Raw genomic sequence first — 26,086 nt, 5'->3', positions numbered from 1 at the left:
CCTTATGAGAGTTGACTTAGTTCTGATTACTTTCACGTTCAACAATGTTTATAAGCTTTTCAAAATATTCAAACGTTCTTCAACATTAAAAAAAATTATAATTTTAAATAAATAATAACAATTTTCCACGTAAATAATACAATGTATAATGAAACATGTCAATATTTTGTTTAATTTCAATTTTTTGCAGTTTTTTCAATTAAACTACATATTTTTTATTTCATTTCTTCAAAATAGACAAAAAAAACGAATAAATGAGCCGTCAGAGAACCTTTTTTGATAAAAAAAATTTTCAAAATGGTGATTGAAAATTATCAAAATTTCTTTTTTAAGTGAAATTTTATTATAACGGCTGAATATTTCTTAATGAAAAAATTCAGTATTTTTTAAATAGCCCAAAGTATATTTGATCAAACTTTCAGCTCAATCAAACCATTTTTGTAAAAAAAAATAAAAACAAAAAAACGGTTTTTTGATTTTTTTTGAAATTTTTGAGGTTAGGGCAAAAATGATTACTACATAAGTTGTAGATTTTTTTATTTCCAACAACTTTTTTATTTGACTTTTTTCAATAGGATGCATTGTTTAGTCACAAATTGCAAAAAAACCATTTTCACCCCTAAAAACCACCCCTCCTATACCCCCTAATAGACGATTTTGGTTCGGAATATTTTTTTTATTTATTTATGATGTATTTGACTAAATTGTGCCATTAGTTTGCTGTAAGAAAACGTTTATTTATTTGACCATTTTTAACTGCTATTTCTCCTGGACTATCATCAAAGAACCTTAAAATGAAAGCGTATGAGTTTTACTTTATGGTTAACAACATAAATATAAGGTATGCTCAAAAAGTAAATGGAATTTTTATTTTTGAACGAATATTTGTATATTTGTTTACATTAATGTTGCCACCTTCAAAATTGCTCCCATTAGATATTATACACTTGTGCTAGCGCTTCCTCCAATCCTCAAAACACTTCTTAAACTCAATCTTTGGAATAGCCTTAGCTCTTTCATTGCTGCACTTTTAATTTAATCTATGTTTATAAAACAATGGCCCTTCAAGGTTCTCTTACTTTTGGAAATTAAAAAAGTCACAGGCTTTTTGGATTGCTTCACACAGACGGCTTTGAACTTCAAGGTAGTACTCCTTATTGACCTTTTGGCAAAAATTCATGATGTACTATGCCATTAAAATCGAAGAACACAGTGAGCACAATCTACACATTCGACTACACTAGGCGAGCCTTTTTCGGTCTTGACGATCCAGAATGCCTCCACTGGGATGATTGGGCCTTAGTTTCATCATCAAATCCATAAACATGTTTCATAACCTGTTATAACACCTTCCAGTAATTCGGCATTGTTGTTGACTTCATTTAGTGACGTCTGAGCTGCTTCCATTCGCCGCTGTTTTTATTCAAAATTCTATAATTTTGGAACGAATTTCGCCGCCACACATTTGGTACCCAAAATATTTAAAAAATGTCATAGCATAAGCCAATTGATATACCAACATCATCTGCCTCTTCTCTAAATGTAATACGGCAATCGTTCATAACCATTTCTTCCACTTTTTTCACGTTTTCATCAGTTGTTCATGTCCTGGGGAGTCCGAAGCATTTCTCATCTACAATGTCTTCATGGCCATCTTTGAAACTTTTATACCATTCGTAAATCCTTGTTTTATTCCTAGCATACTTATACACCTGTGTTAACATTTCCCACACTTTGTTACACTTTATTTAATTTTTCATACAAAATTTGAATTACAAGTTCATTGATCCATTTTTATAACAAACAAAGATCACTGAGTTCATAAAAAAACATGTAATCTTAGCAGCTGCACTGAAAAAGTAAATAATCAATATAGCTGGAAGTTTTATTGTAATTCAGGAACATGAGTAGGTCTTTCAACATAATACAAAAAATCTTGACAATCGGACTTTCATCCGAACCTGTGAAACATATAAATTCCTGTTACATTTGAACACACCTCATACCTAAGGTTAACAATTGTTTTTTAGTTTTATAAGGAAAGCCTTTGAAATACCATGAAGAAACTGTATTTTAGAACTCCTTATACACATTCCTAGATTTAAAAGTGTCCTTTTTGATTGTTTAAATGTACATTACAGCCCACTGTCCTGTTTGTGGTGCCTTCCTTGTTATTGTTCCTCGCCTCACACCCCGCGGTCAAGTCTGAACATCTTGCCTCTATCAAGGAAGTCACCTGCGGTGCAGCCCCAGCTACCAAGAGTCTCATGGATAAGTTCCTGGAGAAAGTTGCCCGTACTGACATAAACATTAGACAAGGTGTGTGTTGAATTTATGCTATAGAACAAATGGATTTATTTACTCAATTAATTTACATTATAACTTTTCATCCTAAAGAATTTTGTTGATTAAGCAAAGCAAAGTCAATTCTTGATTCAGTGTTTGGATTTTTATAATTTTTTGCTACACGGTTACAATTAAGTGCTTTGATTCATTTTAATCAACTTAGCATAAATGTTCCTTGAAGTAATTGAGAACAACATATCTGAAAAAGCCAATAATTTTATGAGTGAAGATGTTTTATAATGTATTTCATATTAATTGTCTTTACCACTGTTTTCAGTGAAATGATTCATGTGATAATTGTAATGTCTTAACAACAAAACAAAGATTAAAGTTAGAAATTGCTAGCATTTACCCATGACTTCACCCACAACTCCTTTGCATTGTATTGTATCTAACATTCCATGTATTTGATTGAATAGTTCCAACTGTTTCAGTAACACTGGAACTATTTTAGACTTATGTGAAGAAACACCAAAGTCGAAGTTCTTTGCTTTTTAGTGAAAGCATTTAATGCAATAGAGCTAAAAATGGACACAATGTCCTACGATGTTTTAATGTAATTTAAAAATTGAATTTAGCATCTGGTGTATTGCTTTGTGATTCCACTTGTAGTTACCAACAGCTTCGCACATAATTTTGTAGGCTTTGCACGTATATGAATGGTTCTGTTTTGAGTGAATTATATTTCACAAGGTAATTATATTTATAAGGCAAAGTTGAGTTTGCCTTTTGCCACAATCAAGAATATCTGTCAAAAAGTGTATATTTACAACCATTGTAATTTACTATGGGCTTAGTATTTTTTTCCGAAGTTGATTTAACCTTGTTTCCTAATTAAGGAAATACGTACACAGGTCTGAATATGGGTTTTATATTAGTCTTTAAATTTATAGTAGAAGTTAAGATAGTAACTTTGTCTTTTATATCTGCTTTATTGTACTGACCAAGCACTCCATACTTAATATGTGTTCAAATGTACAATTAAAAGTACATTTTTACTAAAACTTGTATTTTCTTATCAAATTATGTGACAAGCAGCGGTTACACAAAAGTTTGAAATAAGAAGTGTTGTTGCTAACAGCTTACTATATATTTTCATACTAATGTAAACTAATTTAAAATAGAGGTTAAATGTTTACAAAGAACAGTTAATTACATTTAACAAGCTCTTCCTATTAACATTGCACTACTTTAGGGACCAAAATGGGATTTTTCACCGCTTTAGAGATCAATGGGGTGTAGCCCAAAGGAATTTTTGAAATAAGAATAGGCCTAAATTCATCCCAGGGGCCCTAAGAATGTCCATGTAATTTTCAGTAAAATCGGTTGAATAGTTTACGCTTTAAAACAAAACAAACAAACAAGAGGCACTTTCGCATTTATAATATTATTAGGATTAGGATGTTATGAAAATTTATAGTCATATTCTTTGCTAAATAAACTTTAACACAACCACTGCAACATAAGACAAGTACCGACTTTAGGTCAGCTGGAATACAGTAAGTTGCATCCACCACAGTCAATATGTTAAATACAGATATTTTCAGTTTGTTGTTGAAAGGTAAATGGATTCCAATGTGTAGCTTGGATGTCTGGTTAAGAAGTTCCAAAGCCTTTTCTTGAATTCATTCCTCTTTAGAGCCTTAATATGTTGGGGTAGGATATTTCACAGCTTCCAGCCAATGTAAGTGGGTTTCTTTCCAAGAGGGTTTATGTGGTGGTGTGCAATATGTAGCTGTTTGTAAGGCATGTGTTGTAGTTATGTACCTCTTAGTCTGTCAGGAGGTATTATCCTATTTGGAGAATAACTGTTTGTACTTATAGAGCAGTTAATTGAGAATCCCAAGAACTAGAATGACTTTGAATTTTCATGTGGATAGAGATAATCTTTTACATTAATAACCTACTGAAGCAAGAGTATTGGAGGGAATGTGTCTCTTGGTTGTGTGCACGTCTCAAAATGCAAAGATGCTATTAAATAACTGTCAGAATGGAGTCATTCATATACATTGGTTTTTCTAGGTTATGGCATGACAGAAACATCGCCTGTAACTTTGTTCACTCCCAACAACATGCCAGAGAGTAAGTCTGGGTCTACTGGACAGCTGGTGTTGGGTACAAGAGCAAAGATTGTCAGTCTCAAAACTGGAGAAAATCTGCCTCCTCATGGTTCGGGAGAACTCTGCGTGCAAGGCCCTCAGGTGAGCTGATCTCTTTAATTTATACTTTTGGGTACAATAATAAATATTTTAAAGACTGGGAAGAGTGCTTCCTTATAGTTGTAGGAGAGCATGTGCAAAACCCTTTTATCCTGAGGGAACAGCTTGAAACCATCGGACTGATACCTGAGATCTTCTGTGCTCTAATCACTGTGTCTATTAAGTTATAGACTGCACCAAATTTACTAATGCCCTGGGATTTTAATGTCCCTTAAATATTCACTGAAATTTTCTAATATCCTACTCTCAATACATATCAGATCTAACAGGAGTATCTGTAATTCTCATGTCAAAAGTTTAAATTTATATAGGCTACAAGTGAAAAATAAAACACTTGTAACATTTAGTTGCCTGATTTGTAGGTAATGATTGGATACTTGAACAATGAACAAGCTACAAAGGAGACGATTGACGAAGAAGGATGGCTACACACAGGTGATGTTGCATACTACGATGAGGATGGGTACTTCTACATTGTCGACAGGACCAAGGAACTCATCAAAGTCAAAGGCAATCAGGTCAGTGAATTCATATAAATAACATTTCTTATCATTGATTTTAGTGATATTGTTTAACTCACTCAACAGATGTTAGATTGGGAAGCTCAGCAAAGCTTAAGCACAACTCTCTTGTGGATAATGTACAGCCATTGCGTAAGAATTTGACTCCTATTTTAAAATACAAGAATTGAAGTAAAAGCTTTTAATGAAAAAGGTACGACATACTCAGAAATAAGGTCAATACACCAACAATAGTCACATAGACCACAAACTAGCCAATACGCCAAACAGCATGCCTGACAGTTTGTGTCTCATCTGTGCCTTTTCAGCTTCCAATAATCTAACTAGACTTGTCAGAGAATTATTCAGCCAGATGATTAATGTGATTTTAAATTGGTATGATATTTGAAGTAACCAGACATGAAATTCTTTTACATCTAACATTTTTAAGTTTTTCAAATGATAATTTAGCCAAGCAGCAAGGAGTTTGATAATAAATAGGAATAATAACCTGTAAAATCATCTGCTAGGTTGGTCTGTCTTAAAGCGTTGCTGACTACCGATTACATGAGAAACAAAAATTGAAAAAGTAGTCTTCATTAACTATTTGTAATATGTCAAACCTCAATGTAGATAATCTCCATCTGTTTAGGATGCTCGACCTTTAACCAGCATTCTAACATAACCCATTGTTGTTTTTTTCCCCAAACAGTCATATAATATTAGTCTATTTTTTATTGTGCTCTTTCCATTGGAATGGACATACTATCCTTTTTTCCATTAAATTACAAGAAAATCAGTCAGCTTTGTTGTTTATTTTTGATGAGTTCATATTTCAGTTGTTTGCGATAATTGGTTTGGAAAAAAACTAAAATGCTTCACAGCATATTTTTGTTGGCCAGCTAACTAAAGTTACCAACATTACATTTGACCATAAATGTTCAAATCAATGACAGGTCCATATCAAAATACCTGTAACTAAATGTAAAAAATCTTACTACTGTATAGACTAACATTGCACATGTGACACTATAAAATCCAAATCAAAAGAGTAGTCAAAAAACAAAAAAGTTTTAGTTATGAATAAAGTAAAACCAACCCACAATGGTCGGCCTGTAGATTGGAAACTTAATGAATTATTTTTCAGCATTTGAATATATGGGGCATACAAAATGAATAGGAACAACAGAAGCTAATATCCCGTAATCATTATATCACAGATATGATTGTCATAAGAAAATCTTAAATCAACTCTTAAGTCAAGTAATACATCAAATTAAAGGTGTTTATTAGGAGAACACAATGCTCCAAATCCGATCTGATAGATTGTCTTTGAGCTCATGTCTTACTATATACATATTAATGTGACATTTATAGTCACAGGAAACTCCCTTTGATTTTACAGTGCTCACATAACACAAACTGTATATAGGTATCCAGTTTTAATCAGGTTTACCTGGATGGTGTGCCACACAAAATTATGATGTTTACGGTTTAAGTTTCTATGGCTGGAACATTATTCATTTGTCTATAAACATGGGAAGGTTTTCTTGAATAATCTTTTGACTGAGGGAGTGTTTTTTTTTATTCATTTCAGTATTTTTCATGATGTTCAAATGTAATTCTGGAGGACTTTATATTTTTCTCCTAATCCCTCAAGAATTGAAAAAGTGTTGTTTGGACAACCACTTCAACATGCCTTGGCGAGTTTTCAGGATACTGTGATAAAAGCCAGTAGGTGTTCTCTCTTATATTTAGGTATTTGTCCAATTAATTTTATTTACAGCTTTGTGACCAATGCACAAATGTTTAACATTTAATTCGTCGGCTTCACAGATCAATAATGGCCATAAGAGTTCTGCAATCACATTATCATAATTCTAACTCTGCAGGTCCATGCATAGGAAAACAAACTATTTCAGTGCCTACTCATATACCCTGATCAAAAGTATGAACCAAGTTGGATTTACATACAAATTAGAAATACTTTCTTAAGAACTCGAAAATGAGAAGTGCAGTCAGTTCTATTTAGGAATACACCATTAACCACTAAACCAGAATCAACCTCGAAAACACAATACCTGTTATTGGCCTTAGTATATACAGCAATCTTGGATCTGTTGATGGTTTATCACCTAGGGGGTTATTGATTATAGATTAATTCTTCATATCTGATATCATTAATATTACTTATGGTGAAAACATTACATGTTAAATTCCCAGTTTAATAAATACACCTAATTTAATTCAAAGTTTCCTTTCCTAAATTGAGATCAAACATAGTAAAAAAAACTAATAAAGAACTATGTTATTCTATTTTATTGTTTGTAGTTGAGCTTATTATACATTTCTAAGCCACTACAGCTTATTTATGTTTGTTGTATTCGGTATATTCAGGCTACTTTTGTTGGCCCTAACAAATGAACAATAGTACAATTTAATCATTTTCCTCTTTAAATAATCAGAGTATGATGAAATGATGCCATTAATTTCATGCTCATCTATTTCTTGCATTACTGCCTGTTATTTTATCTATAAATAAAATCCAAAGAGCTAGGAGTGATGTTGGCTCACAGAAACAACTTTGTTACAAATAGTTGACTTGGCTGTTGTAACATCTATTAGTATTGAACTCTTCTATACAATAGTACCACTCCTTCATTGTACTGGAATAATAATTCACATGTGACTGTAGTTTCTTTAAATGTACTGAGTAGTGTATGATGTAGATCATCAAAAATGATAAAGTACCTCTAATATGAAGTAATAAAATACACAAGTGAAATCTATTTTTATATTTCGCCACGCTATACATTTGATCTCCACTCATTTTTCAAGGAATCCATTTGTCACATGAAAAAGTTAATGCTGTAGAATTTCATCATGAAAGTACTGGCAGTAGGCATTGCAGTTCTTCAAATCAATGCATGCTTGTAAGCATTGTTTTTAATGCACTGAGAGCAGTCTGTTCATTTCCTAAATGGAAGTATACATTATAGGGACTATCTACCTGTACTACTACATGCATAATTGTATAACTTTTCATGTAGGTATTTCATAACAATGTTGTATGAGAACTTGCCTCATGTTAGCATAACACTAATGTTTTAAGCTAATGTGCACTTAGCTTGATTAACACTACTCATAGATTTTAAACTTACAAAATTACATCTCTTATAAACAAAACAAATACGTTACAACCTGGACACTGGACCAAATTGTTATTATTGTATGCGCTAAGAAATACTTTTAAAAGATATAGACATTCATAACAATAGATTTTTATAGAACTAGAGGTGGTCGAACTGTAATCTCCCAGCTGTGGAATACCTACCAGAGAAAAATGAAATCTGTAAACACACCCTCAGAATATTTTGAAAATACAAGGTCTCAAAAGAGTTTTTCATGCATTTTTGAAGATCAGGACAAAATTTTCTATGCTGTACTATAAAAAAGTACTCATTTTTCAGACAGGGGTATTGGTACGCTGTTTAGGAGCACTGAAAATAAATATATACTTATGCTAAAATATAACATTGATAATTACCAATTAATTACTTGAACCTTATCAAATAGATTAATTGAACAATATAAACACTAGTTTAGTTTTGTCTTTCAAAATGAAAGACATTACTGTAACTGTTTATTAATTAAATTTGTAATGTCTCGTGATGAGAAAAGATTGAAAATTACTTAAACCTATTAAGTAAATTTATAGATTTTACAAGAGCAATGAGGTTTCAGGGGGTGGGAGCCCGTGCTGGAGATCAACAAACATTGGGCAAAAGAATGTGCACATTTAACAGTTCAAATTCCAATAATAGAAAATTAGTTTGAATAATTAGTAATACAAATATCTTTTAGTTTTACATGTAGTTTTAAAAAATGGATAATTGTCCTTGGCCGTCTAGTATTTACTATAATCACGGTTAGGATAACTTGCAGTGTGCAACAGACTTACTGTCAGCAAACTCATGAAAAAATTGAATAATATAATAATCGACTGAAGAATATTTCATAATAACTAAAATCCGTTTTACAGCCAATTAATGGTATGTAAAAAAATTAATGGTAAGGACACGTCTATTTAGTGAAATTTTGCTTTGATAAAAACTTCAGTGGGAAAATTAAATAAATGTATGTACTATTGCCACCTGATTACAGTCAGCTGTTTGTTAATCACAAAGCAAAGCAATAGAATTAACACAAAGAACACAATGTTTAATAAACGATGCTGTATTCAAGGTATTTTGTATGACAGTAAATACGCTCTTGAAAGTGAGTTTTAAATACTCATTTATTCCTTTTACGACATGTATACTGCCAATAGCGTGCATTAGAAAGTTAATATGTCTTATTACCTAAATTATTTTAATTGTTACACTGACAACTGGCTCGAGTAACTACAGACCCTAGGTACTATCTTCACTAAGGTTACGTGTTGGTTATTTTTCACTCAATGATTATACTTAAATGATTTATTGTTGTTTCATTTAATAACATTTTCTAAATAAAGGTTATTTTGATAAAATATTTTTAAAATGCTTATTTTGAGTTACTTTAAGTAAAAATATTTAAATAGCTGCAATCTTGAAATGGATAGATGGAAAATTCTCATCAGAGTCATATCCAGGAGGGTTTTGGGGGTGGTAACTCCCCCTCCCCATTGATACAAATATTCAAGGTATATTTTAACTTGTGAAAGTATACTTGTAGTCGAATAATGTAACATAGTTCAGTTTTGTTTTAATTTGTTTGATATTTCTATAACAGCTGCCATACAGTAAAAAATATGTTTTTTAAATATATATATATATATATATATATATATATACAAGGTGTTTGAAAAGTCTGGGTACGGCTTAATATGTTACAAACAATAGCAGATAACATCTATAAACTTTGCACAGCGTCATATGGCTATGTAAACTATTTTTCCTTGCTATTACCATAACATGCCAACCATGTGGGAACGGCCCACAGAGGAAAACAAGGAAATCTTAAATTAAAGCATGGATCGAGTGATAACTCATTTGAAAGAGCTCGCTTAGTAGAGTTGAATGCCGCAAACCGCATCTCAAAAGGTTTATCCAATCAGAAATGGCGGGTTGTTTTAGGTACACATTGGGAAGTACATTATGCGCTGCCATTTCTGACGGGATCGTCGTATTCTGATGCGGCAGGTGGCGTTTCACTCCACTAACCAATGGTTTCACTCATTAGTATTTATAAAAAATAACAAAAAAATGTAATTCCAAAATGAAGTGGTAGGTTAACTACTTCACCAACAAAGAACAATGGTAGAACTTAATTAATTCGTAAACATAAAGACGACGAATTCATTTTAGGTTTATTTATTGTGTTATAAATTTATGACATAATTTGCTAATTAAAAAAAGTCAGTGAAAACACATAGGTTAGTAGAGTGAAACGCCGCCTATCGCATCAGAATACGACGATCTAGTCAGAAATGGCAGCGCATAATGTACTTCACAATGTGTACCTAAAACAACCCGCCATTTCTGATTGGATAAACCTTTTAAGATGCGGTTTGCGGCATTCAACTCTACTAAGCGAGCTCTTTCAAATGAGGTATCACTCGACCCATGCTTTAATTTAAGATTTTCATGTTTTCCTCTGTGGGCCGTCCCCCCATGGTTGTCATGTCATGGTAATAGCAAGGAAAAATAGTTTACAAAGCCATATGACACTGTGCAAAGTTTATAGATGTTATCTGCTATGGTTTGTAAAATATTAAGCCGTACCCAGACTTTTCAAACACCATGTATAATAATAATAAAATAGATAGAATTGGTAATAATTTGCTAGGTTGCCAACAGCAACAGTGAAGCCCTTGGCGTGGTCAAATTGTATTCTAGCAATAAGTTTTATGTTCAAACTTCTTTAATTTATAATAACTATTAATTCTGGTGGACCATTGATACATAAAATATAAGCTTCTTAAAGTTCTCGTCTGTTAATTTCTAATTTTCTGATTAAGAAACGTTGGCTATAAAACATTAATGATTCGTCTTTCAACATCTCTTTCATTAAATACTTTCTTCCAATTATTTTAATGTTGCAATGTTTTTCAATACTTTTTAAACTAAGAGTTAACAGTTTTATTTTTTTTAGGTTCAACATAGTTGCTTCAAAGAAACTACAAAATAAAAGCCAAATTTTTTTGTGAACAATTAACAAAAATGTCTATACCCTGCCTCTCTTGTCAGATCTCAGGTTGATGCTGGTAATAGTTTGTCTAAAACTGTAACCCAAAAGATTGTCTACCATGGCAATAGTCTTGTTATCACTAGTATGATGACATTAAAATTGCCAAAAATACACAATAGATTTATCTTTTGTTGATTTATATTCGTGTACGTTTATTAATTATAACAATAGTTACTAACCATTCACTATAACGTGTTTCTGTCACACTTTGTGCAAAAAAAACCCAAAATTACGCAACCAAAATAACAAAATATCATGCTTTGTAAATTATACTAAACTTAAAGTTCACATTTTTTATGTCGGATTTGTTCATCGCCAAGAGTTTGCTGTTTCTATACTCAATGCATGTACTCGGCGTCATCCACGCAGCAACAACACAAATAATAATTTCATGTCTTGAAATTGGTGTATATACAGTAAAATTAATATATCCTCATTTAAATTTGTATTCCAATATTTTTATTAGGATGACAACGTTTGAAATTAAAAATCGTTTAAATGTAAATACATATTATTTAAGTAATACAATTAAACACCCATATTTTCAAGCAATATACGAGGTATGGCTATTAAATAACGGGACTGATATTGTAAAAAATTTTATTTTCATTTTAAACATAATTACTTATTATCACCTTCAATATACACCCCTTCTCTATCCCTGCAACGCTCCATGTGAATTTTCCATTGTTGGAAACAATGCTGAAAGTCATCTTCTGTCAACTCTTTCAGGAGTCTTGCCACTTTTTCTTGAACAGCTTCTACGGATTCAAATCTTGTACCTTTCACTGCAGATTTCACCTTAGGGAAAAGATAAAAGTCGCATGGTGCTAGGTCTGGCGAGTAAGGTGGATGTTCTAACACTGGGATGCTGTACTTGGTCAGGACCGCTTGACAGATAACGTGGAATGAGCTGGTGCATTGTCTTGGTGCAAAATCCATGATTTGTCCTTCCACATTTCAGGTCGTTTTTTTTCTTACTCTTTCACGTAAAGGAAACAGGATTTTTCCGGACATTTGCCATCGTTCAGTGAAACAAGAAAAACAGTAACACTACGTTTCGAGATCTGCAATCTGATTCTCTTCTTCAGGTTAAAGAACTAACCTAACACATAATTACAAACTAGGTTAAAATAAACAAATCTTTACTAAAGCGTTGTGGCACGCCTAAGTCAGGAATCACAACCTACATGTTGTTGTCAACTTCACTAACACTAAAGACATGCACTTAATACAAAAACTAATACAAAACACTAATCATTAAAACTAAACTACGGAATATAGGTCACAATACGTCTTCACTCGTCTACTAACCACCTCCTACGACTGACCAGAGGTACACGTACTTGACTCAGTAGCGTATAAAGAAAAGATTGCGGAAACTTTAAATACTGGCAAATATACAGTTTTAAATAAAGACCCGACTGATTCATTTGAACGCAAAGTAGCAAACACCTTAAGAAAACATAAAGAATTTTTTTCAGATAAATTTAGATCTAAATTAACTCCCTCACCACTCAAAAATCCCCCATATGTATGGCCTTCCCAAAAATCCACAAACCTACCATCCCTCTTCGGCCCATCATTAGTTCTCGTGATTCACCTTGCAGGGAATTGTCCTAAAGTCCTCTTGGACATCTTAACGCCATTGGTAGGAAAAACTGACTCTTTTCATCAAAAATTCCAGGGATTTCGTAGAGAAGTCAAAATCCCCTAAAGTTGACTGTGAAACTGACAAACTGGTAAGTTTTGATGTCGAAAGTCTATTTACAAATGTACCAGTTCCAGAAACTCTCGGAATTATTAAATCACGTCTCAAAGAAGACCAAACATTAAAGGATAGAACTAAACTTCCCGTGCCAGTAATTATGGAACTGTTAGAACTATGCACTCAATGCAATTATTTTGAGTTAGAGGGTAAAATTTACCGTCAAGATGAGGGGATGGCAATGGGTTCTCCACTGTCTCCTATTTTCGCCAATATCTTTATGGAGGAATTCGAGCGAAAAGCTTTGGCTTCAGCTCAGTTCAAACCGAAGATTTGGTGGAGGTATGTGGATGATACCTTTGTTATTTTTTCTCATGGAGACATTAAATTAAATAATTTTTTGAATCACATTAATAGTATTTCTCCTTCCATCCGCCTCACAATGGAAGTGGAAGTCCAAAACAAGCTTCCCTTTTTGGATGTGTGTGTATTAAGAGATAGGGATGTCCTTAAGACAACTGTTTTTTCGAAAGATAACACACACAGGAAAATATTTAAATTATTCAATCCAACCATCAAAAATCTGTCAAAGAAGGAGTAGCCTACTCGTTGTTTGATAGAGCAAAGAGCTTGTGCTCAGATAAAGATGGACTAAAAGAAGAATTTAAGAAAATTGAATCGGATCTCAGAAGCAATGGATACCCTCAATTAGTAATTAATAAGTGCAAACGAACCAGAAGAATCATTCCTGAGTCAGAAAAACAGAATTGTGATAAATTTGCGTTTATGTCAATCCCTTATGTGCCGGGATTATCGGAGAAAAATTAGAAGAGTAGGTAGAAAGTACAACATTAGAACCGCGTTTAAAACACACAACACTCTTAGACAAAGTCTCGTAAAAACAAAACCAAAAAATGGCACACAGGATTCCAAAAACTGTGTTTACAGTATAAAATGTAGCTGCAATAGGGAATACATAGGCGAGACAAAAAGACCACTAAACGTAAGGATAAAAGAACACAAAGAAAACACGAGAAAGGGTTTCACAGAAAAGTCAAAAATTGCACACCATTGTTGGTCCGAAAGACCATCATATGAATTGGGATGAAGCCCACCATAATACATCGGGAACCACATTTCTTCAAAAGGAAATTAATTGAGGCAACATACATTAAATTGGCAGACCAACCAATCAGTCAACCATCAGTCGAGATTAGGCCGCTTTGGTTGCCAATTCTAAAAAATGAACTAAAGAGAAAACCAAAAGTATCAAACGGATCGGATATTAGTAATAAACCAATGCGGAGTCACAATATGGTTTTAAGAAGTTCATCTCGCATGAACCAATAATAACGAAAGGGCCCATTCCTGTTCCCCTTCCCTTGTATTTTTTCCGCCATCTTGTTTTAGCCAGCCGTCACGATTGCCATTGGCTAGTCCCTCTGGTCAGTCGTAGGTGGTTAGTAGACGAGTGAAGACGTATTGTGACCTATATTCCGTAGTTTAGTTTTAATGATTAGTGTTTTGTATAGTTTTGTATTAAGTGCATGTCTTTAGTGTTAGTGAAGTTGACAACAACATGTAGGTTGTGATTCCCTGACTTAGGCGTGCCACAACGCTTTAGTAAGATTTGTTTATTTTATTAACCTAGTTTGTAATTATGTGTTAGGTTAGTTCTTTACCTGAAGAAGAGATCAGATTGCAGATCTCGAAACGTAGTGTTAACTGTTGTTTTCCTTGTTTCACTGAACGATGGCAAATGTCCGGAAAAATCCTGTTTCCTTCACAATCCTTCCATCGTCAAAAATAATCTTTCACGTAGTTTATTAAGTACCTCAAGATAGTAATGTTGATTAATTGTTTGACCTTCAGTAACTCAGTGAAGGTACACAATCCCACGAATGTCGAAAAAAACAATCATCATTGCTTTAAATTTTGACTTGCTCATTCTTGCTTTTTTGGCTCTCGGTGAAGTTGAGGTCTTCCAATGCATGGATTGGCGCTTCATTTCCGGATCATAAGTAAAAAACCACGATTCATCACATGTTATTATTCTTTCCAATAAATTTGGGTCATTTTCAGTGGCATTCAAAGTGTCAGTACAAACATTTTTACGAGCTGCTTGTTGATCAATCGTAAGAATTTTTGGTACCATTTTTGCACACACTTTTCGCATGTTCAAATTGTCATGTAAAATTTGCCGTACACATTCTTTATCAATGCCTACAGATTCAGCAACTGCACGAATGCTTAATCGTCGGTCAGACCGAATCAAATTAGCAACTTTTTCGACATTGTCTTCCGTTTTTGATGTTGAAGGACGACCTGGCCGCGAATCATCTTCCACGTCTTGTCGACCATCTTGAAAACGCTTAAACCATTCAAAAACACGAGTCCGCGATAAACATTCACTGACATACACTTCGTTTAGTAAATTATAGGTTTCGGTAGCGGTTTTTCCAAGTTTAACATGAAATTTAATAACAATTCGTTGCTCTATTATTACGCTAACCATTTTTCCGGCAAAACAAAATAACAACACTTACATAAATGAAGGTTATGACACAACGATGTTGTTTACAGAAACAAGACTAACTGCATTCTGAAGAGGAAGTCTCAAACTACACAGCTGTTGGTCATTGTTGGTTGGTGCATGCGCACTCGTTCCACTGCAGTGTCAGTCCCGTTATTTAATAGCCATACCTCGTATATGTATCTTAAAAGCACATGTTTGGACATATAAATTCTAGGTAAAAGTTGGAGAATGTGTCTTTCAGTTTTTAAGTTATAGACATTTCCCAAGCCTTTCTTATTCTTATTAACACAGCATAATTTTTTTGAAATTCTGTTTTGTTATTGGGCAGTCTCCATAAGGGTACATTTTCGCTTGTTATAGCCGTTCTCATAGAGGATGAAATAATAATAATGCTCTCAGACAGCTGCCAAATTTTTAAATATTTTTAACAAATTTAAATATTATTAGCATTTAACATATTCCAGGTTGTGATGTCGTCTTGAATTGGTTCAGTTGACCAAATTTGTTGTATTCTGATATTACTGAATTTTTTTAAATTAGAATAAAGTGATTTATTGATATATACATTGACAACTATCCTATGGGTATATGTGTTTTATGAAGAAACAAAGAAATTCTCATCAACATTCACAACGAAGGATAAACTGCCTTCTCCTAGAACCAAAAATTTATTAAATGGTTATGAAATAATCATACAAAACAAAACTAGATAGGACGAGAGTGAGTAAACAGTTGTTTACTATACCTAAATTATGCAGAAAATGATAAATGCGTTTACGAATATGATTTTGAAACTAAGGCTCAATAATCTTCGTGGGGGCATTGGATGGTGCGCCTAAATTAGCACCCCCTGGACATAGCACCCCCTCGCTACTGACGTCATTTTGATGTCACGAAAGGGGGTGCTAAATCAGCACAGTGGCCGTGTCCAGGCCCTGAATAAGCATCCCCTTCGAATACGGGGGTCCTAATTCAGCGCCTTGGCCGTGTTCATGTGCTGATTTAGCACCCCCTTTGAATAGGGGGGGTCTTAATTCAGCGCCTTGACCGTGCTCATGTGCTTATTTAGTACCCCCTTGAATCTGGGGGCTGCTAAATCAGCGTCTATACTGTATTTATGAGATGAATAATTACCCCAACGGAATAGAATAATAAACGTTTAACCATATTGTGATTTATTTTTCAATAAAATAAAATAATATAAATATATAATTATTATATAAATATATATATATATATATATATATATATATATATATAATGATTTAAATATATTGCAATGAGTGTATTTACTGCATTGCTGTGGTTTACTTAATATTTCAAAAACAATCAGTTCATTACTAATTATTGTAAAAATAATATGCACCAAATATACAGGTTTATTTTAAAGTAAATTTAATTTTAAACCATGGTACAAACAACGCAGAGGAACTGATATTGAGTAAATCCGGCATGTTTAATAAATTTACATGGTCAGAGATTATATCAACCTATTAACCACTTTTAAAACAATTATTTATTTATTTTAATTTTTCGAATACCAATCAAAAGCGGGAAAATTTAGAACCGTGAAATTGTAATTTTGCGACGGCTAAGAGCCAATTATTTTTAAGTTATTTTTTTGCATCATAAACTGAATTATCCTATTTAAACTGAATAGTATAATTCAAATACACTTGACAAACAATTTAAATATTATTTTATATTTATATATATATATTTATATTTATTTTATTTACATGCAACAATACAGGTTACACACCCAATTACATTGTGCATGTTTAAATCAAGATGACATGCAATAATATCCACACATTCAAATATAATCCAGTCCAGTCCAGTGTTCCACCAAAATAGTTCCCATTAAATAGATAATTAAGCCTAAAGATAAATAACAGATACATATATATAGATATAACAACGTAACTATAATAAAACTATAAACAAAATAACAACAATAATAAATACTCATAAATATTAACAAAGTCAAGATAAGCCATAACAAAAAGAACATGTGTGCGTGTGTGTGTGTGTGTGTGTGTGTGTGTGTGATTAAAAGTATAAACATCTTAATAAAAATATTGGTAGTGTAATATTTGTTAAATGTGTATATGTAAGGTATTAGATAGTCTAGCTCAGTTTATATCCCTCTGACATAGTCTTTTGTATCGATTAATATTATGTAAAAATATATCAACCTTCCCAGGCAAAGAATTATGCAATCTCACCATTGTATGAAAAATGTGATGAAAAATGTGCCATTGTACGAGAAAAATTAATGTGAAACAAATTTTGGGATCTATTATAAAATGATGGAGTGTAAAAATTAATTTTTAACAAGCAAAATGAATCCATTACTTCACCTCTCAGCAATTTAAAAATTAAAAGTAAATTCGCTAATTTTCTATGTTTTTGAAGACTTTCCATTTCAAAAATGCTTAAAAGTTGATTATATGAAATATCGAAGGTAAATTGACCAGTTTCTTTTAAATATAAATATCATAAAAACCTTTTCAATTAAATTAATGCGATTAGCAAAATAAGGATTCCATACTATACTGGCAAATTCTAAATTTGATCAGACAAGTGATATATACAATGTTTTTAAGGTTGAAATTGAATGAAAATTTGAAGACTGTCTAATAATAAATCCCAAATTTTGGTAGGCCTTATTTACAATAGATGAGATATGAGGATTGAAAGTTAAAGTAGGATCCAAAATTACGCCTAAATCCTTAAATTCAAATACCCTTTCAAGATTACTACCATTTATGACATAGTTATTCGAAATTGATATCTTTTTCCTTGAATGACATTACTTTGCACTTACTAATATTAAAAAAGATCTTATATTTACTAGTCCAATCTACAATTGCATCCAAATCCCCCTGTAATGCGTTGGAATCCTGAGGGCTATTGACTGCTTTATAAAGTTTAAGGTCATCTGCGTACAGTAAAATTTGTGAATTTTTTGTGCAGTTAACAATATCATTGATAAACATATTAAAATGTACTGGGCCCAAGTTTGACCCCTGAGGAACCCCTGAAGTTACTAAATATTGACTAGAATTGTGCCCCATATAAGAAACATATTGTAACCTATTAAAAAAGTAAGAAGAAAAAAAATGTACCAACTTAGACGAGAAACCTAAATTATGCATTTACAAGAATTATATCTACAAGAATCAATATCATTCAGTTATACCCATATGTTAGTTCAACTATAATTAAAAAAAAAAAAAAAAAAACGCTGAAAACAATGTTAAAACACGTAGCAATAAATATACTAGGTCTACCATATTTTCAAAAGCGTTATTGCTTAGGTCAAAGCATACATTTATATACTGAGTATTATGGATCTACATTGCTTAATTTCCCCTCTGTCGGTCAGTGTGCGTTTTTTTGTTGTTGTTAAAAATGGAATATCTTAAAACCTAATAAATTTAATCCTACCAAGTCTTGGTAAAAATTTTATGGCGGCTAAAAATACATTAAGATGTTATCTTTAATACTTTCAAAATAGTGGCTATTAAAATATTTTACCTTTTAACTTCTTAAAATCTGCAATTTTTCTAAAATATTGCAAGAAAATGAATTTGAGAGGGTTCTATCACAAATCTAATGACCAAATATATGAAATATCATATGCACAGATTTACTGTAACAAAACACTGTCAACATTGAGGTTCTCAGCGAGTAGGTCACAATACAAAAATCGAGTAAACGGCAGCTCCAGAATATCTTATGCCAATAATTAATTGTGCTCACATCTTAGTCCCTTCATTTAAAGTACAGGAAATACATTAATATCTGTTACCAAGCAACTTTTTTGTTTAATAAATTAAAAACTACTAGAGATAATGCAAATTTATCAACAATGAACGCCTTTATGAACAATGAAGGACAAAAACAAACGTTTTAATTAACAAATAATAAACTGTTTTATTTATCATAAAGTTTAAATTTATTCACAATATATGTTAAAAAACTAAATAAAGTGACTAGGTTTTCTGTTGTTTATTATTCTTAATAAAGAATAATAAACAACAAGAAAAATCGTACAGTAATATTCAGACGATAATGCTTTTATAGATGACAAAATCAAAGATAAGCGGTTTTATTGGAAATACATATGATAGTTGCTTGACTAAATTTTCGTAAATAAATATGTTCTAAAACAACAGATATTTAAATAAATTCATTACACATCAAATATATGATTATATTCTATCCTTAGATAGGCCTGAAAACATGTATTTCAAATGTTTTGCATAATAAATACAAAAATAGGGATAAGATACTCTAAAGCTGCTGTTAATTTATTTTAACGAACCGTGTTTTTTCACAGTAAAGATGCTCTTAATGAGTTATTTATTATTAGTTTGAAATAGTATTTGAGTAATTAGATTTGTGATACAATCCACGATCAGATTTATTCTTGTATACCTGCTGGATTTTAAGACGTTCAAAGTTAATCAGATTTAATGGCCGCCATTTCGAAAGTATTAATGAATATTCTTTATAACTGACCTTATTACCACAAATATTTTATCCAAATTAATTTACTATTTATATTTGATGGATTGTTTAGGTTAAAATTTTGTATATACCTTTATAACCTTAAGGCCTAATTACATCAAAAATTTAAATTTCTTACAAGCTTTATTTTCAAAATAGTGATTTTTAAAAAATCTTTAAGCGTAAATATCTTAAAAGCGATATATGGTAAAAATGTCTCAATTATTACACAATTTAATTAAAAATCCAACGATACCAAGTTTTAAAAATGAGTTGTGAAATAAAGGAGACAGTTTGTTTTTTAAAACCAATTACCAAACATCCGCCTTTATTATATGTCACCACTGAATGTGGGCTGCAACAATCAGCTGTTTTGATTTTAGCTGCTCTAAATCAGGTGATTTTAACATTACATTGCTTAACTGTGGTCATAATATCCTTAATTATTTCTGAATATAGGTTTCTTTTGATTAAGACGTCAGAAAAAACACCCTAATACATGTTGATTACCTAGACCAAAAATTAAAATCACTTAATATATCTATTTAATATTTTGTTTTTTAAATGGAAGACCTCAGACTTACTTCTGACCCTTATCTTGTAAATTTATACGGAGTTTGTAGATATGCTATTGATTACGGTGGTAAACGTAGATGCTTAAATGTACCAGTAAAGATCTAACTGAGGTTTGAAGATTTTGTTCTACCCAGAAAATAAAACATTAAAAAACATAAAAGTTTACTGTTAAACAAAATGAAATATAATGTATTTTTGTATAGTATTTTTGTTATTATTAATGAAGTAATATTTATGCTTCTATACGTCTGTTGACTACCTAGTTTACAAATCAGTTGTAAAAATTACAACAAATTGAAAATTAGAGTGTAACAACATCCATCACACTATCTGATATAAATAGCCTTAAAATAAAAGTACAGCTAAGCTGAAGTGTAATTTTAAATTTTACCTTTTTTAGACGCTTTATTAAAGACTTCACGTAAGAATGTTCATCCTTAAGTTTGACACTTCCAGATACATGGGGTTAGAAGTGCACATGTGACTAATGTAACGCACAATAGTTACAGATTAACTGCATACAAACAGGCGATAATTTCCGTTTTTGCCCATACATAATTACCGTGTTCTAATTTATCTTTTCTCTTTACTCGTGTAAAAGCATCCGTTACCTTAGAGATATGCCACACCTTGGGCCTGTACACTCAAACATTGTTTAATTTCTTCTTATATTTTTTTACGAAATTTCATCAAACAAATTCACTATACATAATAAGTTCTGTATTAATATAGGAATAACAACTGAGAATAACATCGATATTATTACTCGACCACTCGATACGGCCAGATCAGTTTTGAACAGTAGGGTCAGTAGTGTACGAACGGGTTTCGTCAGCTTCGTCAAAATTATGTGTGGACCTACAGTCCTACAATCGATATTTGCAGGTTGATTTCACTCTGTATATTTCAAATTTGGTAGACGGCCGATATATAACGAGCAACGATGTTAAGGCAAAAATAAGGAGTTTCAAGTTTTTATATGTTTACTAGCTGATACCCGCCCCTTCGTACGGAATTTTTGTAGAATAACTGGTACATTATAGACATCTCCTTCATGTCTTTAAAAAAATGGCATACTACTGATGAAATAAATTATGGTCATTGGAAAATATTCCAATTTAAATTTTAATGCAACATTCCATGATTTTTTGAACTGATGTTGTAAAGTAATTATTATAAATCGCGATCCCTCCTTTCCTATAGTACTGTAGGTAATAAAAGACTTATGATCCACATTTGAAAATAGGGTTACTCATAAAAAGAGCAAAAAAACATACATGTGAGAATATTTTACATGTAATAGTTGATAACACTTAATATCAAAGTTCCAATATGAATTCTATTATTCATTCTCGTAATATGACACTAATTATCATCGATACCGTTAGAAAAAGTAATATAATCGAGGGTATAATCCTTTACCAGAGGTATATATCTGCTAGAGGTAAGATGGACAGAAGTCGACCAAACATTTTTTTTTTATATTAACTAGTTAGGAGGAAACCTTTGTGGATTAATATACTTCATCGTCCTTAGCTACCAATGCCTCATCCACAAGTTTTTTTTATCACAGTGTTAAGTTCATAAACTAATAATGCATCTTCAAGTTGTAGCCTCATGTGAAATATACCTTTCTTCAGACTCAGCCGGAAGGGATATTTTGTATTTGATGTTTCTATATATTCCTTTAATTATGAAAAATAGTTAGGCATGATTCTATAGAGGATATTTTATACGGAAGCTTATAGTAATACTTATGGGAGTAACCTTGAGATATTTTTGTGAGTACCGTACCATTCTACGGATTTTTTGTAGTGTTAAGTCTATGGAGCTGTTCCATTGTGCAGATGATTCACGGTACACCTAATAGTGCATAAGATAAAAAATTATAATCTAGTTTCTTACTGCAGATGGTTACGAGTAATTATTTAAGGGCAGGTACTGAAAAATTATTTCTATAATAAATGACAAGTCAAAAACTGTAATTTTCATGCTTTATCTGTTTAATTCCATAAAACCTAATTTTGAAATGTAATTAAAATTAAATATGAAACAAAAATGCCGTAAAGAAAAATTTTATACTGTGTGGCAGTGAACTATTTTGCCTAAAATACGAGGCTAAATGATTTACAAAATTATATTAGTTTTTAAATTTGAGTTAATTAAACTAAAAAAGAACACTCCGTTTCCGTGAAGCTATTAAATGAAATAAATAGTTTAATTATGGATTCATATACAAATAACATAGTTTTAATTATATCTAGAAACATGTTTCATTGAGTTTTCACGATTGGATTAAGCTTGAACTGTTAATGCTCAGGGAATACCCTTAACTAGACAATGAGTAGATTTTCCATTGGTATGGACGCCCAGTACGCAACGCCTGTACAATAAAAATGACACAGCATAGATACAGGGTAGCGCAGATAAACGGGAAATTTGGAAATAATCATAATAAACCAATGAATTGTACAAACAGCTTTTTAATGCTTAAAATGTGTTAGGCAAGAGTGGAAATTACATGAGAAATGTTTGAAATAACAATAAATCTAATGTCACTTTTTAAAAATAACATGAGTTAAGTGCTGTCCATTGCACCTAACACATTCATTCAATCGATTTCGAAAACTTGTCATTGTGGGACGCAATGTGTTCTCTGGGATGTTGGCGACGTGTTCTTCAATCTGAGTCTTGAGCTCAAGAAGATTTCTTGGCCTAGTCTGGTACACAACGCTCTTTAGATGTCCCCATAGAAAGAAGTCGCATACTGAGAGGTCTGGAGACCGTGGAGGCCAAGTGACGTTAGCGTTCCTTGAAATTACGCGCTCCCTGAACAAACGCCTCAGTGCTGCCAGTGATAGATTGGCAGTGTGTGAGGTGGCTCCATCCTGTTAAAACCAGATTTTCTGAATGCCAATATCTAGAAAAGCATGAAGCCGTGGAGCAAAAAAAGGCCTGCATGCATATGAATGTAACGTTCAGATGTGACAGTTACAGTGGAACCATTACGATCTTCAAAGAAGTAATTATTCCTCGACAAGATACTGCACACCATACAATAATTTTAAGGCTTTGTAACGGACGTTGATGAAGTTCACCGGGATTTCTGCGAGCCCAGTAACGCATGTTCTGCTTATTGACATGCCCATTTAAATGAAAGTGGGCCTCATCAGACATCCAAAGATTGTCAAGGAAATCTGCGTCCTCATTGAATTTAGCTGTTCACAAAATTGTAAGCGGAATTCACCATCATTTGGTTTTAGAGCTTGAACAATCTGAAGCTTGAAAGGATGAAATTGCAGGCCGTGCAATATTCTTTGCATACTCCGATGCTCAAGTCGCAATGATGAGGTGATTTTTCATACGGAATGACGCGGACTCCTTTCCACTGTGACTCGCACTGCATCAACATTTTCTGGGGTTCGAACATTCACTATACACCCAGGAGGTTTTTTCTTTAAGGCCAAACCAGTCCCTTCAAAATTCCGAACCCATGATTATATGGCATGTGAAGAAGGAACTCGACCGCGGGGAGGAATATCATAATGGCGTCGGAACACTCGTTGTGCCGAGTTACACTATCGCCATTTTTTTAATATGCTCTCACAGCAACGAAACGCTCTACACAACTCCACTGCTCCATCTCAACTAAATGACCGTTTCTACTTGGCATCATGACTTCCGTCCACCACTCCTACAAAACTTGCAGGTGTACCAACAGCAACTTTAAAATTTCCCGTTTCTCTGCGCCAACCTGTACTAGACTAATTGTGTATAAAACCCATAATTACATTTTATCTTCCGTAATATTCCAAAAATCGACTCAAAAATAGCTTTTACTTTCAAAAGGATGTACAAAACTGTAGGTACAGCAGTAAATATCTTATATTCAAGAGGAAAACAAATTATGGTATTTTTATAGTATCCTTATAGTTGATATGACAGAACTTAATATACAATAATACAAATCTTATATCTCAAAAGAATGAATCCATACATCTAAATTAGGACAGCTAATTAAGATTAAAAACAAAAACAGCATTTATCATTAGTTTTAATTTGTCTTTAATTACTGTATACTCGTAATTAAAAAACGTAAAGGGAAAAGAGCCTACATGGGCTTTAATGATCTTGGCGAAAAGAATGTTATGTATTTGTGATATATATGTAGCAGTGCGTTAATTAATTTTACAAACGTATTAACTGAAAGAATCGACTGAAATAGAATAAATGAAGGATATGATTTAATTAATTATTTTAATAGGTGATATTTAGAAAAAATTTAGAAAGCAAAGTCATGAGTGAAAATTGTTACAAAAATATTACAATGCGTGTGAGAGAGAGGAGTGCTAAGGTCTATTAGCCTTGTTCGTCGGAGCACTTATGTAATATTAAGTCTATGTTAATTTTGAAGAGAAAGTAGGCATATTTGATTATTATATTATTTAATTGTTTATCGGAAATTGCAAAACAATCGTAGATAGTAGCTTATAAGTGGCAGCATCACAAAAATCCAGATAACAACTATTATATTTATGATTAAATTAAATGTGTAAAAGATGAATATCCTTTTTGCTGGTTGAATGCTAGGGGGTGCTAATTCAGTGACTGAGCCATGTCCATGCGCTGAATAAGCACCCCCTTGGAACAGGGGGGTGTTAATTCAGGGCTTCGACCATGTCCATGCACTGAAAGCACCCCCTTGTAGTTGGGGAGGTGCTAATTCAGTGCCTGGTCCGTGTCCAGGCGCTGAATTAGCACCCCCTGCCATGACGTCAGAGCCCGAGGGGGTGCTTATTCCAGGGGGTGCTAAAGCAGCGTCCCCCATTGGACAATGTGAACAATGCTCGACAAGTGTAGATGAACGTGAAGGTTTAAACACTGTGTTCTTCGATTTTAATGGCATATAACATCATAAATTCTTGCCACAAGGTTAAATGGCCAAGAAGGAATACTACCTGCAAGTTCAACTTTGTTAACAATCTGAAATATATGCCTGGATTTGTGAAAAAAATGCATAACTTTTGCACCATGAAAATGCACCTGCTCACACTTTATAGCTTTGTAAATTTTTGGCCAAACACAGTACCGCAAGGATGCCCCAGCCTCCATATTTTCCAGACATAGCTCTGTGTAATTTTTCTTATTTCTAAAAAAAGGATAACCTTAAAAGGCTGTTGTTTTACTACCATAGATGAAATTAAAAGTGTATCATTGAAAGAACTAAATCCAAAGATCGAGTTTGAGAAGTGTTTCGAGGTTTGGTAGAAGTGCTGGCATAATGTCTAATGGGGACTATTTTGAAGGTAACAACATTAATGTAGACAAATAAATATTTTTTCTAAAAATGAAAATACCCGTTACTTTATGAACATACCTAGTATAAAGGTTTATAGTAAATATTTTTTTAATACAAGTACAAAACATAAAAATGGTCTTTCAGTTACGGAAA

The 26,086-nt window shown here is 32.5% G+C and overlaps 1 protein-coding gene across 1 annotated transcript in view; it reads left to right on the top strand.

Annotated features, from left to right (window-relative positions):
• LOC124357226 (4-coumarate--CoA ligase-like) overlaps positions 1-26,086 on the top strand; it is a 68,655-nt gene that overhangs the window by 22,874 nt on the left and 19,695 nt on the right. The window contains exons 6-8 of the mRNA XM_046808776.1: positions 2,142-2,319; positions 4,369-4,547; positions 4,928-5,083. Of these exons, the coding sequence (XP_046664732.1) occupies positions 2,142-2,319; positions 4,369-4,547; positions 4,928-5,083 (513 nt within the window). The remainder of the gene's footprint in view (positions 1-2,141; positions 2,320-4,368; positions 4,548-4,927; positions 5,084-26,086) is intronic.

This window comes from Homalodisca vitripennis, chromosome 3 (genome assembly GCF_021130785.1).
Source record: "Homalodisca vitripennis isolate AUS2020 chromosome 3, UT_GWSS_2.1, whole genome shotgun sequence".
NCBI classification, from domain to species: Eukaryota; Metazoa; Arthropoda; class Insecta; order Hemiptera; family Cicadellidae; genus Homalodisca; species Homalodisca vitripennis.
This window is presented reverse-complemented; position numbering and strand designations above follow the sequence as displayed.